At 41.9% G+C, this 17100-nt stretch overlaps 1 protein-coding gene across 2 annotated transcripts in view; it reads right to left on the reverse strand.

The window, feature by feature from the left end:
* The window catches only part of kat2b (K(lysine) acetyltransferase 2B), a 104081-nt gene that overhangs the window by 26411 nt on the left and 60570 nt on the right, over nt 1–17100 (reverse strand). For both annotated transcript variants that reach the window (XM_078538507.1, XM_078538508.1), the window contains exons 11-13: nt 15885–16011; nt 8806–8916; nt 1245–1388 (exon numbers count right to left, since the gene is read on the reverse strand). In XM_078538507.1, the coding sequence (XP_078394633.1) occupies nt 1245–1388; nt 8806–8916; nt 15885–16011 (382 nt within the window). The remainder of the gene's footprint in view (nt 1–1244; nt 1389–8805; nt 8917–15884; nt 16012–17100) is intronic.

Below are 17100 nucleotides of genomic sequence, written 5' to 3' on the forward strand. Positions count from 1 at the left end.
TCACAGGATAACCCTGGTTATGAAGAAAGGAGCGCTTTTCAGGAGCTTTGCTGCGGAATGTGGAGTTACAAGGCAGATGTGACAGAAAAACAGAAAAGGATGGCTGCATCAATAGGAAGAGTATGGCATAATCATTGGAAGTGAATTGAGTAATGACTAGTGATAAATTACTGGAAAACAAAATCTGTATAATCAGTTGTCAACATTTTAAACATTTTAGGAAGGAGAAGTTAAGTTCTGCAAAAGTTTCCTGCATTACAACAGTGACCACGGGTAGAATTTTGCCGGCAGTGTGTGGGGATGGGCCTGACACGCCGACATGTAAAATGATGGTGATGATGTCAGGCGCGCGCCAGAGGCAGCTGTGCGCCCGCTGAAATGTCAATGGCCTATTAAGGCCATTTAAAAAGTAATTGAACTTGTTAAGAACGCTGCCTGTCCCACCTTAAGGTTGGCGGGCAGGCGAAAAGCCCAAGCGGCCTTTGCGTTTTTCAGGAAGTCCCATCCACGGGTGGGATGAGGTTTCCTGAAGCTTTTATAAAATAAACAAATAAATTTTCCAAACTTCATAAACATGTCCCAGCTCATGTGACACTGTCACATGAGGGAACATGTTTAAATAAATTTTTACTTTATTTATTCAAAAGTTTTATAATCCATTCAATCTCCCTGAGGCAGTTCTGTGCCTCAGGGAGATTGTTGCGCTCTTTCATGTGCATGCGTGAAACAGTGCAGGCCCCGACTCTCCCTCCTCCCCCTGCCCGCACAGGTAGTGCAGAGCGCTACCGGCCACGCATAATGCTGGGCGGGCCTTAATTGGCCCACCTGCGTAAAATGGTGGCGTGCAGCTGATCGCGGGCAGCAATCGGCACTGTGCCCACCCTCACCAGCCCGCCCGCCATAGGAAAAATTCTCTCCCACATTTCAAAAAGTACTTCATTGGCTGCAAAGCGCTTTGAGATGTCCAGTGGCTGTGCAAAGTGCTGTATAAATACAAGATTTTCTTTCTTCGATAATGGCAAAATTTAATAATAGGAAAATGCTTTTATCTGATGAATAGTATATTTTTTCTAATTATTAATTTTTTATGTACTTAATATAAGGGGGCAGTACAACAAAATAATTACAGGTTTTTGTCCTTAAAAATGGATAATTTAACTGCCTGCCTTATAAGGAGATGGGGAAAAACACTTCTTACTAACTAGTCAGAAGTCAAATGTCAGCAAAAATAGGCAAGCGGTCACCTCTTTCTGTTTCTTTATGATCACAGAGAATTCAGTGTATGGAATCCGTGGATTCAGTTCACAGCCCATCAGAGTGGCACCTTCATAGTCTTTAATATAACCAACATACTTGACTTTTGGAACTTTTATATCCTTGGAGAATCCCTGAAACAATACAGGATATCATGACGTTTTTCTTTTTTAACACTCAATGTACAAAACAACAAAATAAATGTCAATTTTCTCAAAAGCAATTATGTTGAGAGTCACTTTAAAATGCTTAAAACTTTTCTGAAGCTTGTTGATAAAATTGGTACACTCTATCTTAACAATAAGCATTAGTCTTTTGAATATATAAAATAATTAAATGTTGGATTTTAGGTCCGGTTATTTAATTGAATTGTTTCAAATTTACAACTTGTATCAGGTGGCAAGATTTCATACCTTGAGAAATTGTAGGACACACTGCATCTAAGTTCACATACACATGCTACTGCTAGGTTTAGATGAATGCAATTTGTGTACAATCCTAATTGGTTTCGTGTGCAGTGTACTGCTATTAATCACTCAGCCCATTTAGAAAAATTATCCTTTGACATTGGAATGTAAATTTCTCTTCATTGCAACGATAGTGAATTTACAATATTTAGATGTGTACAATATTCTAAAATTGATAGCATAAAGCAAGCAACAAAATTATTATCCTTGATTAGGTGAAGTTGACGGTTATGCTTGGAACTTTCTTTTTGCACTAACGATGCCAATACATCAAAACCCATGAATATCTCATTCTACCTGGATACACAATGTTTTCTTGCTCTACTAGACTCCTAGGGATGTATTTCTCCAGGGCTTCTCCCACTCAATTGCCTTAATTTCAGCAGAAGAGCTGGAGGAAACCATGGAAAAAAGCTATCAACTTTTAAGTGCCACTTTTTTACTTTCTCCTCGCTGGAAATACCAGTGTAGATGTGGTATGTTATTTTATATTCTGGTGAAGAACAAAATCTAGAACATGAGACCAAGGGGTGGATGTTAATTTCAGACATGGAATGAGCAGGCACAAGGTGGATCACCCACTTGTTCTTGCTGGCGCGAGGTCTGAGACATTGAGGGCAAGACCACATTAACTTGTCACTGGGAAACTAAACGCCCTGTACGAATATCCTGCTGCAGCTCACTAGCTCCAGGCTGGTGCAACATCAGGTGAAATGGATCTCAAGTAACCATCAGGCAGGTAGCTATGTCCCAGAACCGACTGCAGAAAGGTGGTGGGCTGGTTAGTGGGGGTGGAAGTGGGAGAGCGTAGGTCGTCACTGTGGGCACTGAGGTCAGACAGCAGTTACACAGGAGGCATTTTATAAAGAACACGGAGAGCGAGGAGACTTGATTTAAAAAAGAGCGCGGAGATCATTTTAGAAAGAGCGCAGAGAGTGGGAAGATTTCATTTAAAAAAGAGCGTGGAGAGCGAGGAGACTATTTAAAAAAGGGCACAGAGAGCGAGGAGACCATTTAAAAAAGAGCATGAAGAGCAGGGAGACTGAGCGCGTGCTCAGGACTGCGCGCGCGAGGACTGAGTGCATGCAGTTGTTGGGTAAGAAAGTCTAAATTTTTATTTTATACAAACCTAATTTAGTTTGTAGTTGGCATTAAACTGAAACCTACAGTTTAAATTCTGTAGTTGCCAGCCTTAAGCCGGGTTTTTTCAAGGGTTCCAGTGAAACAGCAGTTTAATTAAGAACCAGGTGAAACTGGATCCTCATTAAGTGACTCATTTAGGCCTTTTATGTTAGGAGCCAACTTATATAAGTAGCCAACTTAGTCCCACTTACAATACTGTGCAGGAGTTGAGTGCTTCAAGGTGATCCAGAGCGAACACATCTGGAGTAAGTGTTTGCAGCTGGAGGAACTTCGGATCCGAGTTGAGGAGCTGGAGCCCGAGCTGCAGACATTGCGCCACGTCAGGGAAGGGGAAAGTTACCTGGACACTTTGCTCCAGGAGGCAGTGACACCCCGCAGATTAGGTCATTCAAAGTTGGTCTGTGATCAGCGACAGGAGGGTGTGACCGCAGGTGAAGCAGGTATGGGGACCCAGCGGGTAGCATTCGAGGAGCCTCGGCCCCTGCAGCTGTCCAACAGTTACAAGGTTCTTGCAAGCTGTGTGGACGAGAGCGGGGACTGCAGGGAGGATGAGAGAACTGACCATGGCACCATGGTACAGGGAGCCATTCGAGTAGGGGGAGAAAATAGGAAACTGGTGGTAGGGGACAGCATAATTATGGGGATTGATACCGTTCTCTGCAGCCGTGAGTGTGAGTCCTGAAGGCTGTGTTGCCTGCCTGGCGCTAAGGTTAAGGACATCTCCTCAGGGCTGGAGAGGAACTTGGAGTGGGAGGGGAGGGATCCAGTTGTCGTCGTCCACATTGGTTCCAACTACATTGATAGGAGTAGAAAGGAGGCTCTGGTGAAAGAATTTGAACAGTTAGGAGATAAATTAGAAAGCAGAACCTCTAAGGTAATAATCTCGGGATTACTACCTGAGCCATGGGCAAACTGTCATAGGGTATATAAAGTTAAGGAGTTAAATGCGTGACTCAAAGATTGGTGTGGGAGGAATGAGTTTCAGTTCATGGGGCACTGGCACCAGTACTAGGGTAGAAGGGAGCTGTTCCAGTGGGATGGCCTTCACTTGACCCATGCTGAGACCAGGGTCCTGGCGAATCGAATAACTTGGGCTGCAGAGAGGGCTTTAAACTAAATAGAGAGGGGAGGGTTCTGGAGAGGGGATACGTACACTTACAAAGCAAAAGGATATGGCAGCATTGCAGGGCAGCTATTTAGGTAATGATACCCCGAGTGTGACAGGAAGGGAACAGAGCGTACAAACGTAAAAAACAACAGCAAATAGGGTCAAAGGGGTAAAGAATGTAAAAAGGCAAAATTAATCGCTCTTTACTTAAATGCAATTAATGTTCGGAACAAAATAAATGAGTTAACGGCACAAATAGAGGCTAATGGGTGTGATCTTATAGCCATTATGGAGACATGGTTACAAGGAGTTCAAAGCTGGGAACTAAATATTCAGCGGTATGTGACAGGAAGGACAGGCAGGAAGGAAAGGGTATCGGGTAGCTTTATTAGTATGAGGTGAAATAAGTACGAAAGCAAGAAATTATCTTGGATTGGAAGATGTAGAATAATATGGGTTGAGGTAAGAACTAACAAGGGGAAGAAGACACTGGTGAGAGTAGTCTATAGGCCCCCTAACAGTAGCTATACTGTAGGACAGAAAATAAATCAGGAGATAATGAGGGCATGTAAAAAAGGCAGTACATGGGTGTAATCTTCATGTAGATTAGGAAAATCAAATTGGCAAGAATTTGGGACAGTTTCCAAGAACCATGTTTTTTTTTATTCATTCATGGAATGTGGGCGTCGCTGGCTAGGCCAGCATTTATTGCCCATCCCAAACTGTCTGTTCAGAGGGCATTTAAGAGTCAACCACATTGCTGTAGGTCTGGAGTCACATGAACAATGGTAGACGTTTAAGATAATCGTTCATGAGTCACAACGACGATATATCCCAGTGAAGAAGGGGATGAACCAACCATTGTTAACCAAGGAAGTTAAAGATTGAAAGGAAAAAAACATACAATATGACATTTGTGAACTAGATGGGTTTTTACAAACAATGGTCATCACCAGACCTTTAATTCCAGATTTTTATTGAATCCAAATTTCACCATCTGCCATGGTGAGATTTGAACCCAGGTTCCCCAGTAAGTGACAATACCACTATGTCACCACTTCCGATGTTATGGAACCAACCAGGGATCAGGCTCTTTTGAATCTGGTAATGTATAATGAGGCAGATTTGATAAATGACCTCAGAGTAAAGATCCCCTAGAGAACAGTGACCATAACATGACCATAAAGCATTCAGTTTGAGAGTGAGAAACTTGGGTCATAAACAACTGTGCTAAATTTAAATAAGGGTAATTACAAAGGAATGAGGGTTGGCTGGAGTGGACTGGAAAAGGGGTTTAGCAGAAAAGACGGTTAATGAACAATGGGAGATGATTAAGAAAATAGTTCATGACTCACAACAAAGATATATCCCAGTGAGGAAGAAGGATTGTAGGAAGGGGATAAACCAACCATGGTTAATGAAGGGAGTTAAGGATTGAAAGAAAAAAACATACTATGTAGCAGAGGTTAGTGGTAAACCAGGGGATTGGGAAAGTTTTAAAAACCAGCAAAAGATGACCAAAAAATTAATAAAGAGGGAGGGGAAAATAAACTTTGAGGTAAACGAGTAAGTAATATAAAAACAGACAGTAAGAGCTTCTTTGAATATATGAAAAGGAAGAGAGAGGCCAAAGTGAACATAGGCCCCTCAGAGAATGAGGCTGGAGAAATAATAATGGGGAACCAAGAAACGGCAGAGGAGTTGAATAAATACATTGCATCAGTCTTCATGGTAGAAGACACTAATAGCATTCCAAAAATACTAAATAATCAAGGGGCAAAAGTGGGGGAGGAAATAAATACAATAACTATCGCTACAGAAAAAGTACTAGGAAAACTAATGGGGCTAAAGGCTAATAAATCCCCTGGAATGATAGGTTGCATCCGAGGATATTAAAGGAAGTAGCTACACAGATAGTGGATGCACTGGTAGTAATCTTCGAAGAATCCTTAGATTCAGGAAAAGCCCCAGAGGATTGGAAAACTGCCAATGTAACGCCCTTATTCAAAAAGGGAGGCAATTCAAAAACAGGTAACTATAGGCCAGTCAGCATGGCTTCATGAAGAGGAAAACAAGCTTGACAAATTTATTAGAATTCTTTGAGGAGGTAACAAGCAGGGTAGCTAAAGAAAAACCAGTAGATGTAATATATTTGGATTTCCAAAAGGCATTTGATAAGGTACCACACATAAGACTACTTAATAAGATAAGAGCCCATGGTGTTGGGGATAGTATATTAGCATGGATAGAGGATTAGCTAACTAACAGAAGACAGAGAGTTGGGATAAGTGCGGCATTTTCAGGATGGCAATCTGTAACTAGTGGAGTGCCACAGGGATCAGTGCCAGGCCCATAATTATTTATGATATATATTAATGACTTAGATAAGGGAAGTAAATGTACTATCACCAAGTTGTGAATGACACAAAAATAGGTGGGAAGGCAAGTGGTGAGGATGACACAAAGAGTCTACAGAGGAATATAGACAGGTTAAGTGAGTGGGCAAAAACATGGCAGATAGAATATAATGTGGGAAAGCGTGAGGTTATGCACTTTGGCAGAAAGAATAGAGGAGCTGAATATTATTTAAATGGAGAAAGACTGAAGAAAGCTGCAGCACAGAGGGATTTGGGGGCTCCTCGTGCATGAATCCCAAAAGGCTAGCACACAAGTTCAGCAGGTAATAGGGAAGGCAAATGGAATGTTTGCCTTTATTTCAAAAGAAATGGAGTATAAAAGTAGGGAAGTCTTGCTAAAACTACACAAGGCACTAGTTAGGCCACACCTAGAATGCTGTGAACAGTTTTGGTCTCCTTATCTAGGGAAAGATACACTGGCATTGGAGGCAGTCCTGAGAAGGTTCACTAGGTTGATCACGGGGATGGAGGGATTTTCTTATGAGGAGAGGTTGAGTAGGTTGGGCCTGTACTCACTGGAGTTTAGAAGAATGAGAGGCAACCTTATTGAAACATATAAGATTCTAAGGGGGCTTGACAGGGTAGATGCTGAAAGGTTGTTTCCCCTTGTGGGAGAGTCTAGGACCAGAGGGCATAATCTCAGAGTAAGGGGGCGCCCATCTAAGACAGAGATAAGGAGAAATTTCTTCTCTCAGAGGGTAGTGAATCTGTGGAATTCTTTACCGCCAAGGGCTATAGAGGCTGGGTCGTTAAGTATATTCAAGGCTGAGACAGACAGGTTTTTAATCAGTAAGGGAATCAAGGGTAGAAAAGGCAGGAAAGTGGAGTTGAGGATTATCAGATCAGCCATGACCTCATTGAATGGCAAAGCAGACTCAATGGGCTGAATGGCCTACTTCTGTTCCTACGTCTTATGGGGCTGGAGAATGACGATTGTGGAAAGCCCTGCATGGCAGCAACCTGTAATATTTCTGTGGATTGCTGGGGGAGCATATCTACTTCTCCTGGAGTCACAAAAATGCATGCAGTAGGGAGGATCCCACTTATTTTCCACCTTAAGATCCCAAGGAATATGAAGACATACAGAATCTCAGTAGGAATGGGACAGTAAATTTCAGATTTTCTTACTTTCTATGGCTGCACAGTTTTATTCAATGTGCTGTAAATCTATCAATTTGTATCATATGTTGAATTTGTAACCTACATCCTATAGTTTTTTTAATTCATTCATGGGGTGTTGGCTTCACTGGCTAAGCCAGCATTTAATGCACATCCCTATTTGTCCTTGAGAAGGTGGTGGTGAGCTGCCTTCTTGAACTGCTGCAGTCCATGAGGTTAAGTACATCCACAGTGCTGTTAGGAAGGGATTTCCAGGATTTTGAACCAGTAACAGTGAAGGAGCGGTGATATATTTCCAAGTCAGGATGGTGGTTGGCTTGGAGAAGTACTTGCAGGTGGCGTTGTTCATCATGCATCTGCTGCCCTTGTCCTTCTAGGTTGTAGAGGTCGTGGTTTGGAAGGTGTTGTCGAAGGAGCCTTGGTGAGTTGCTAAAGTGCTGCCGCTCTGCTTCGGTGGTGGAGATTGAGAATGTTGAAGGTGGTGGATGGGGTGCTAATCAAGTGGACTGCTTTGCCTTGGATGGTGCTAAGCTTCTTGAGTGTCATTGGAGCTGCGCTCATTCAAGCAATTGGAAAGTGTTCCATCACACTCCTGACTTGTGCCACATAGGTGGTGGACAGGCTTTGCAGAGTCAGGAGGTGCGTTACTCGCTGCAGAATTCTCAGCTTCTGACCTGCTCTTGTAGCCACAGTATTTGTATGGCTGGTCGAGTTCAGTTTCTGGTCAATGGTAACCCCAGGGTGTTATAGTGGGGGATTCAGTGATGGTAATGCCATTGAATGTCAAAGGGAGGTGATCAGATTCCTTCTTGTTGGAAATGGTCATGCACGAATGTCACTTGCCACTTATCAGCCCAAGCCTGAATGTTGTCCAGATCTTGCTGCATATGGACACAGACTACACCGGTATCTGAGGAGTTGCCACTGGTGTGGAACATTGTGCAATCATCAGCAAACATCTCCACTTCTGACCTTATGATGGAGGGAAGGTCATTGATGAAGCAGCTGAAGATGGTTGGGTCCAGAACACTACCCTGAGGAACTCCTGCAGCGATGTCTTGGGACTTAGATGATTGACCTCCAACAACCACAACCATAGGTAGTTAGCTAGTTTAATTGATACTGCAATATATACATGAAAAGGTCTAGGAGTAGATTGTTACACTGTATGGAAAACAGAATATCTTATTAAGATGTTATTTAGGTTTCTCATCAGTAATTGTATACGAACTTATCCATCATAGTACACAACATGCTCTTTGAGGAGCATAGAAAGAAAGACCACAAAATTACATACCTGCTTTTTGAAGTAGCCAATTGCATATTCATCTGCGTAAGTGAGGAAGTTTAGAATGTTATGTTTGATGTGATATTCCTTCAGATGATTCATTAGATGAGTTCCATAGCCCTAAAGAATAAGCATTTGACCACTGGTAAAGAACAAAATTCTACTTAATTTTCCAATAATACTAATAATTAAAATCATTTTTTATTGAACAAAAATTTACATTTCTATAGCACTGCTCGTGTATTGAAGCAGATCTCAAATATCTTTACAGGAGAAAGATTTTAATACTTCCACAATTTATTTTTAAAGGCATTGGCATAACCGAGTTCAACAGTGAAGACTGTGGCTCATTAATCCAACACTACTGGCTGCCAATGGTTTACACATTTATTTGCAGCTTCCCAATTGATAAAGCTGACTCTTAACTCAACTAGGTTCAATTCCTGGTCCATGTTTAGTTAGTTGATCTCAACCAAACTGGCACAGAACACTAAACTGGTCACCATGGGCAGAATTTTCCCGTCAGCGATTTGGGGGCGGGACCCGCTCGCCAACGGTAAAATGACACAGGATGACGTCGGGAGGAACGCCCGACGTCATCCTGGTCCATTTAAATATTGAGGAAGGTGGGCGGACAGCAAAATCAGCTGTCCACCTGCCGACCTGTCAATGGCCAATTAAGGCCATTGACAGGATAATTAAGCTTGTTAAATGCCCTGCCTGTCCAACCTTAAGGTTGGTGGGCAGGCCAGGAGCCCCAGCGGGCTTCTGATAATAGATGAAACCTCATCCACTGGCGGGATGAGGTTTCATGTCCGTTTTTAACAACTTCAATAAAGTTTATGTGCTTCTTATTAACATGTCCCATCTCGTGTGACATTGTCACATGAGGGGGACATGTTAATAATTTTAATATTTTTCTATTTTTAAAGATTTTTATGCTGTCAGTAATCTCCCTAAGACAACACTTTGACAGATGGGGAATCCCTCCACCCCCACACAGGAAGCACATAGCGCTTCCTGTCAGGCAGGGCGCTGGGCGGGCCTTAATTGGCCCGCCCATTCAAAATGGCGGCGGAGTTCGGCTGCCTGCCCGCCGCCAAGCCGGCAGGGCCTGCCCACCCATCAAGGTAAAAATTCTGGCCCATTACTTGTCTTGGGAGGTTAGGCTGTCTTCTCCCAATTTCTAACCAATGGCTCCTGGAAAGTTCACCTGTGTGACTGTAGGTTGAAGGCAAATTATTGATTTGATTAGAAAATTGGCTAAGCGGCAGAAGACAGGGAGTAGGGATAATGGGTAGACATTCTAGTTGGCAGGATGTGACTCATGGTGTCCCACAGGGGTCTGTAATGGGGCCTCAACTATTCACTATATGTATTAATGATTTAGATGATGGAATAGAGAGTCACATATCCAAGATTTTGGATGACACAAAGATATGTGGCATTGCAGAAGCAAAAGGTTATAAAGGGATACTAATAGATCAAGTGAATGGACAAAACCACGACAAATGGCTTTCAATATAGACAAGCATCTATGTCATCTATTTTGGTCCTAAAAAGTACTTCAGTACTTCATAAATGGTGAAAAACTAGAAACAGTAGATGTCCAAAAATTCTTAAGGGTCCATTAGGGTGGATCGTTACAATGTCATAGACAGCTACAGAGATTAATCAGGTAGGGCAATGGAAAAGAAGAATACTGTGGATGCTGGAAATCTGAAATAAAAAATAGAAAATGCTAGAAATACTTAGCAGGTCAGGCAGTATCTTTAGAGAGAGAAACAAAGTTAATGTCAATGACCTTTCGTCAGAATGACTTGGCCTCCTCTACATTGGGGAGACCAAATACAGATTGGGTGACCGCTTTGCGGAACACTACCATTCGGTCCACAAGCATGACACTGAGCTTCTGGTGGTCTGTTATTTTAATTCTCCACCTTGCTCTCAGGCTGACATCCCTGTCCTTGATCTGCTGCACTGTTCCAGTGAAGCTCAATGTAAGCTTCAGGAACAGCACATCATTCTTCAATTATGAACTTTACAGCCTTCCAGACTCAACATCGAGTTCAACAATTTCAGACCATAAACTCTGCCCCTCGATTTTGTTTCCCTTTCTTTGCATGTTTCGGTTTTTCTCTTAATTTTGTTTTTTTTTGCAGTTCCTGTTGTTAAGGCTGATGGAATGTTGGTCTTTATATGTAAAGTAGAATACAAAGTGTTAGGTGTTATGCTACAGTTATACAAAGCCCAAGTTAAAGCAAACCTGGAATACTGTGTTCAGCTCCGGGCACCACACTGTAGGAAAGATATATAGAATGGAGCAAGTCCAGAATGATTCCTGGATTCCAAGAGTTAAATTATGAAGAGTGATTACACAAGCTAGAGTGGTATTCCCTGGAATTTCAAAGGTTAAGGGTGACGTGATCCAACTTTTTGAGAAATTAAGCAAGGAGTAGGTGGAGAAAACTACTTCCATTGGTTAGGAAGCCTAGGACTCAGGTACATAGCACATAAAGGTTAGAGCCAGGCCTTTCTGGATGAAGCTAGGAACAACACATCAGGTTGAAGGAGGACAATGAGGGGGAGAAGTGCAGTATGAATGATCAGTTTTAGCAATATTATTGAAAATAATTTTCATTTCAAAAATTTCTATATTTGAACCTCTGCACACAAGGACAGAGTTCTAGGAATACTAAAGTGTAGTTGCTGCCTTTCTTATATTCATGACTTAAAATAAGTAATTTACTCTGGAACAAGATTTTTCAGCCATGTTTGCCACTTGTTTATTCCAGTACAGTACAGATATGATTACAAACAGGGAAACTATACTGAAGAGAACTTGGTACTCTGATAGAGGACAAATGGAATATCAAGAGTTAATCTTTCTCACCAGTTACTGATTTGTTGTTCTAAGGATTCGGCCCAACACAATGTTGATGAACTTGATACTTGATTGTGGTCTGAATATTACTTGTGGCAGCGTACGTGATTGGTGGGCCCGGGAGATTCAGGAAATGGACCGCCGACCATGATCGGCCCCTGGCTGCAATTTCACGCTGGTTGGCCAATTAACGTCCAGCCATCATGAAACACGCGCTGAAATGCTCAGCACTGCCAGGGTAGGGGCGGGAAGAGGGCAGGCGATGATGTCACCATGGGCACAGGTGTGCACTGCGATACAGATCCATGATGGCAGATAGCAGACCTGAAAACACTCAAATAAAGGTTTTAAAAGCTGAAAAAAAATGTCCTTGCATTCCAATCAATCACCTGAAAGTATAGCTGATAAAATTGCTGCCCACAGTTATTTATTTTAATTTTATTTCATAGCAGAAATTTCATCCTACCCTTGGATGAGGTTTGATGAAAAATGCAAAGACCGCCTGGCCGATTTACCACGAAAAATCGGAGACAATTGCTCCATTAATTAACTTAACTGGCTTGTCAGCAAGTGTACTTCCAACTTTTGCGCACGCCCACCGAATGAAATATTGCGAGTGCATGATGACATTGGGATGCTCACCTGACGTCATCGTGTTCTCGCGCAATTTTAGGCCCGATCAGGTTAGGCACGCGCCCACCCGGGGTACGTTAAAATTCAGCTTTATGTTTACATGCCTGCAGGGCTTTGATCAATGCTCACTTTTCAGTTACCCATTGCGTTCAGGGTGATGTAACCAGCAAGATCTCAGATGAAATTGACAGCTTTCTTCTATTTCTGTTTCCCTGAATACAGTTTCCTCTTTTATGCCAAACATATTCCCCTTAAAAACTCTTAAGACTCTATAACACTCAAATCTGCCCAAGACTTCAATAATACTTCCCTATCTGGGAAAGCTCTTCTAGCACTCAAGACAGAATAAAACAAAATTCTTGTTGGCTATTGCGAAACCTACCGTTCAGAGTTAAGTCTGCAATCCCTACAACATAACTCTTAATTTATTTTACTAATATGACGTTGATCACTGCTCCACTCTTCTTTCCTTGCTCCCCCTCTCCCCGAAACATACTATTCTCCTCATTTCACCATCATTGCTTAAATTAATAACTGTCAAGCTGTTCATGGTAATTCATATTTTCCCAGGTCTTTAAAAAAGATTAGACTCTTTACTTCTAAACTACAGCAAGAACTTGCATTATATAGTAAAATACACTAAGATGCTTCTTTATACAGTACGCAAATATTTTAACCATAAACTTGGTATCACTTAATCACTATTTCATGATTTATCATAACTGCTATCCAGTTCATTCAACTGTCTCCTGCATTATGGGTGGTGATCCTTCATCTATATAAAGATACACAGTTTCAATGGTTCATTAGTAAAAATAGCCTAGAGAAATAAATTGCAACCTCGTGAGGTGTGTCAATAAGTAGGATTCTAATCTAAAGCTAGTTGAGAGTTGTATGAGGTGTAGAGAAGAAAACATATGGGACAGAATTTTCCCCCCGTTGCGGGGGGAAGTTTAAGAGCGGGCGAGCGGAGCTGCGCCTCCAATCGGCGCCCCCAATTGGGGGCGCACCGCCATTTTATGTGGGTGGGCCAATTAAGATCCGCCCAGCGTGAAGTCTGCAAGGAAGCGCTATGCACTCCCTATGCGGGCGGGGGGGGAATTCCCTGAGCTGAGAGTGCGCTCTTTCGTACATGCGCACGAAAGAGCACATTCATCTCCCTGAGGCTAAGTGCTGCCTCAGGGAGATCGTCTCTACAGTAAAAAATCTGAAAAATAGAAAAAAAAAATTTTTCTGACATGTCCCCTCATGTGACACTGTCATATGAGTTGGGACATGTCCATCACTTTTGAATACACTTTAATTACATTTTTTAAAACCTACATGAAACCTCATCCCACCCGTGGATGAGGTTTCATGCTTTTTCTAATGCCGTCAGGGCTCCTGGCCTGCCCACCAACCTTAAGGTTGGACGGGCAGGTCCACTAATTAGTTTAACGACTTTGTCAATGGCCTCAATTGGCCATTGACAGGTTGGGGGGCGCACAGCTGATTCTGCTGAGCCCCCATCTACCTGAAAATTTAAATGGGGCGGGGTGACATCGGGAGTTCCGCCCGACGTCATCCCGCGTTGGCGAGCGGCGCCCCCGCCCCCCCCCCCCCCCCCCCCACTCGCCAACCAGGAAATCCTGGCCATGAATTACAATGACAAAAACAGGGAAGTAGAAATTAATAAAGGATTTTTCTAAATGGTGTTTTTCCCTCTCCAAATAAGTCTTTATTAGAATGTGATGTATGTGACAAGTCATTAGAGGCATGAGGCCTATTTGGCTTATATTGTACAAGTGCAAATGAATGTTCCACTACAATTAGTATAAACTACTACATCAAAATAATATAATAATGCAGTTTCTCTTGTTGCAACTTATTATTAATCTACATTTCTGCACTGACCATTCTTTATAACTGTACCTGACTTTGATTATCCTATAAATTAGCTCTTATTTTCTGACTTTCTCTTAAACACATACTATCCAAAAACGTAGTATGGACGATTTCTAAAAAGTGCACTCCAGGTGTGAAACCTCAGCTACCAGAAAATCATGCGCATGCTATCCACAATTAAAATAAATGGGCAGAAAACCGTGGGGATCACTCAAAACTTATTTGCTGATTTGCACTTCAGGTGAGCCTTCATGAGCAGAATTTTTTTTCATTCATTCATGGGATGTGGACTTCACTGGCTGGGCCAGCATTTATTGCCCATCCCTAGTTGCCCTTGACAAGGTGGTGGTGAGCTACTTTCTTGAACCACTGCAGTCCATGTGGTTTAGGTACACCCACAGTGCTGTTATGAATGGAGTTCCAGGATTTTGACCTAGCGACAGTGAAGGGGAGGTGATGGCATAGTGGTATTAGAACTAAACTAACAATCCAGAAACATACCATTCTCCTCATTTCACCATCATTGCTTAAATTAAAAACTATCAAGCTGTTCATTATAATTCATGTTTTCTCAGGTCTTTAAAAAAGATTAGACTCCTCACTTCTAAACTACAGCAAGAACCTGCATTACATAGTAAAATACGCTAAGATGCTTCTTTATACAGTACGCAAAAATTTTAACCTTAAACATGGTATCACTTAATCATTATTTCATGATTTATCATAACTTCTATCCAGGGTAATGCTTTGGGGACCTGGGTTTGAATCCCACCATGACAGATGGTGGAATTTGAATTCAATGAAAATCTGGAATTAAAAGTCTAATGATGACCATGAAACCATTGTTGGAAACACCCATGTGGTTCATTAATGCTCTTTAGGGAAGGAAATCTGCTGTCCTTGTCTGGCCTGGCCTACATGTGATTGCAGGCCCATGGCAATGTGATTGACACTTAAATGGCCCATGCAAGCCAAGTTGTACCAAACCACGACAAAGTCACAATTTAGTGGACTACTTTGATTATCTGCAAAATTCCTAACAGACAGATCTATTGGCCAGGATTTCCCGGTCGGCGAGCGGGGGCGGGGCCCGCTCGCCGACGCGTACAATGACGCGCGGTGACGTCGGGCAGAACTCCCAACATCACTGCGCCCCATTTAAATTTTCAGGTAGGCAGGGAATCAGCAGAATCAGCTGTGCGCCCGCCAACCTGTCAATGGCCAACTGAGGCCATTGACAAGAGTCACTGAAATAATTAGCAGACCTGCCCGTCCAACCTTAAGGTTGGCGGGCATGCCAGGAGCTCTGGCCGGCATTAGAAAAGGCATGAAACGTCATCCACGGGCAGGATGAGTATGCATGCGCGAAAGAGCGCACTCTTGGCTCAAGGAATTCCCCACTGCCCGCACAGGAAGCGCTTAGTGCTTCCATGTGGACGTCACACTGGGCGGGCCTTAATTGGCCTGCCCATGTAAAATGGTGGCAGCCCCCCCAATCGGGGGCGCTGATCGGAGGCACGCCTCCGTGTGCCCGCTTATTTGGGCCTACCTCTACTACCACCATAAATTATCATTTAACACCATAAATTGGTGTTAATGTTCTGTAGTGTTAGAGAACATTATTAGAGAATATTCATTGATGGTTGGCGAATACAAGTAACTAATTATTTTTTAAATTCACACTTACCTTCACCTGTTCATTTGAGGTTACTGCACAAAACACAATCTCTGTAAAGCCTTGTGTTGGAAACATCCGGAAACAGATACCGCCAATCACACGGCCATCTTTGATCAAAGCAAGGGTCTTGTGTTTACTAGGATATAACCAAACAAAATAACTTTAAAACTGAAATCTAGTCAACTAATCTTTTTATAGCCTGTATTTATGTTTTGCAATTGCTTCTTGTGGTAAATGATTGAACTATAAAAGATTGGTCTTGTGCACTGATGTTTATTTCTGAAGATCTGGATGCTGATTAAAGGAGATAAAGTGTTACCTTCAGTGATGGTGATAAGCACATAGGGCTCAGACAGCCAACCCTAAAAGATGTTGTCCCAAAATAAGATTATTTAATCTAAAACTCAATAGCACTTGCCATAGTAAATAGTTCCTGAAATATTTAGAATATTTGCTTTAGTTAGGAATTTAGTTAAAATTCAGGTAAACTGGCCTTGCTAATGATTAAAACAAATTGCACATTTTCATCTCAAGTAAGTAAACGAGTACCTTTCCTTTTTTTTTATGTTCTGTGTCTATAATACATCCATTAATTTAAAAAAATACGAAGCACGCATCATACAACCACTCAGACTGTTGTCCTTCACTATTCATCAGGCAGAAAATGTTCAATTATTTCTTTTATCAATGTATTCCTTTCATGTCTCTAATTCAGTTTTTATTCATCCATTGCCATACATTTCCAAGGATGGATAAGTTATCTTCAAATAGCACTGAAAAGAGATGCTTATGATTTCTTGAGGTCTATGAAACGGGATCTCCAAAGCTAATCTCTGTGCTGAATTGTGCTGAACACTGGCAGCTTGTGTTCTGCTGTATTGAGTGTATTTCTACAGAACAAGCCCAAGAAGCCCTAACAAAACTTACCGAGTAAAATAGGATCTACTCAAAAGCAGATGAAAAAGATCAGACTTCATGCTACTGAATTTGTTAGTATTGTCAATAGTTGAAAATAAGTACTGCTTTAGAATTATGTGAACTAAATATAATGGAGTGAAATTGATCTTTGGCATCAGTGGAAAAGAAAATTGCTGCAAAGCGGATTGACAATTCGTTATCATTCAATGTGTGCTACCATCCAAGACTAATTTATCCCTCATTATGGTTAAAGATCTGAGCCCTGCCACATGACAAACAAATGTTTTTTTCAATTCAATTAACAAAG

Source organism: Cetorhinus maximus, chromosome 3 (assembly GCF_964194155.1).
Source record: "Cetorhinus maximus chromosome 3, sCetMax3.hap1.1, whole genome shotgun sequence".
NCBI lineage: Eukaryota > Metazoa > Chordata > Chondrichthyes > Lamniformes > Cetorhinidae > Cetorhinus > Cetorhinus maximus.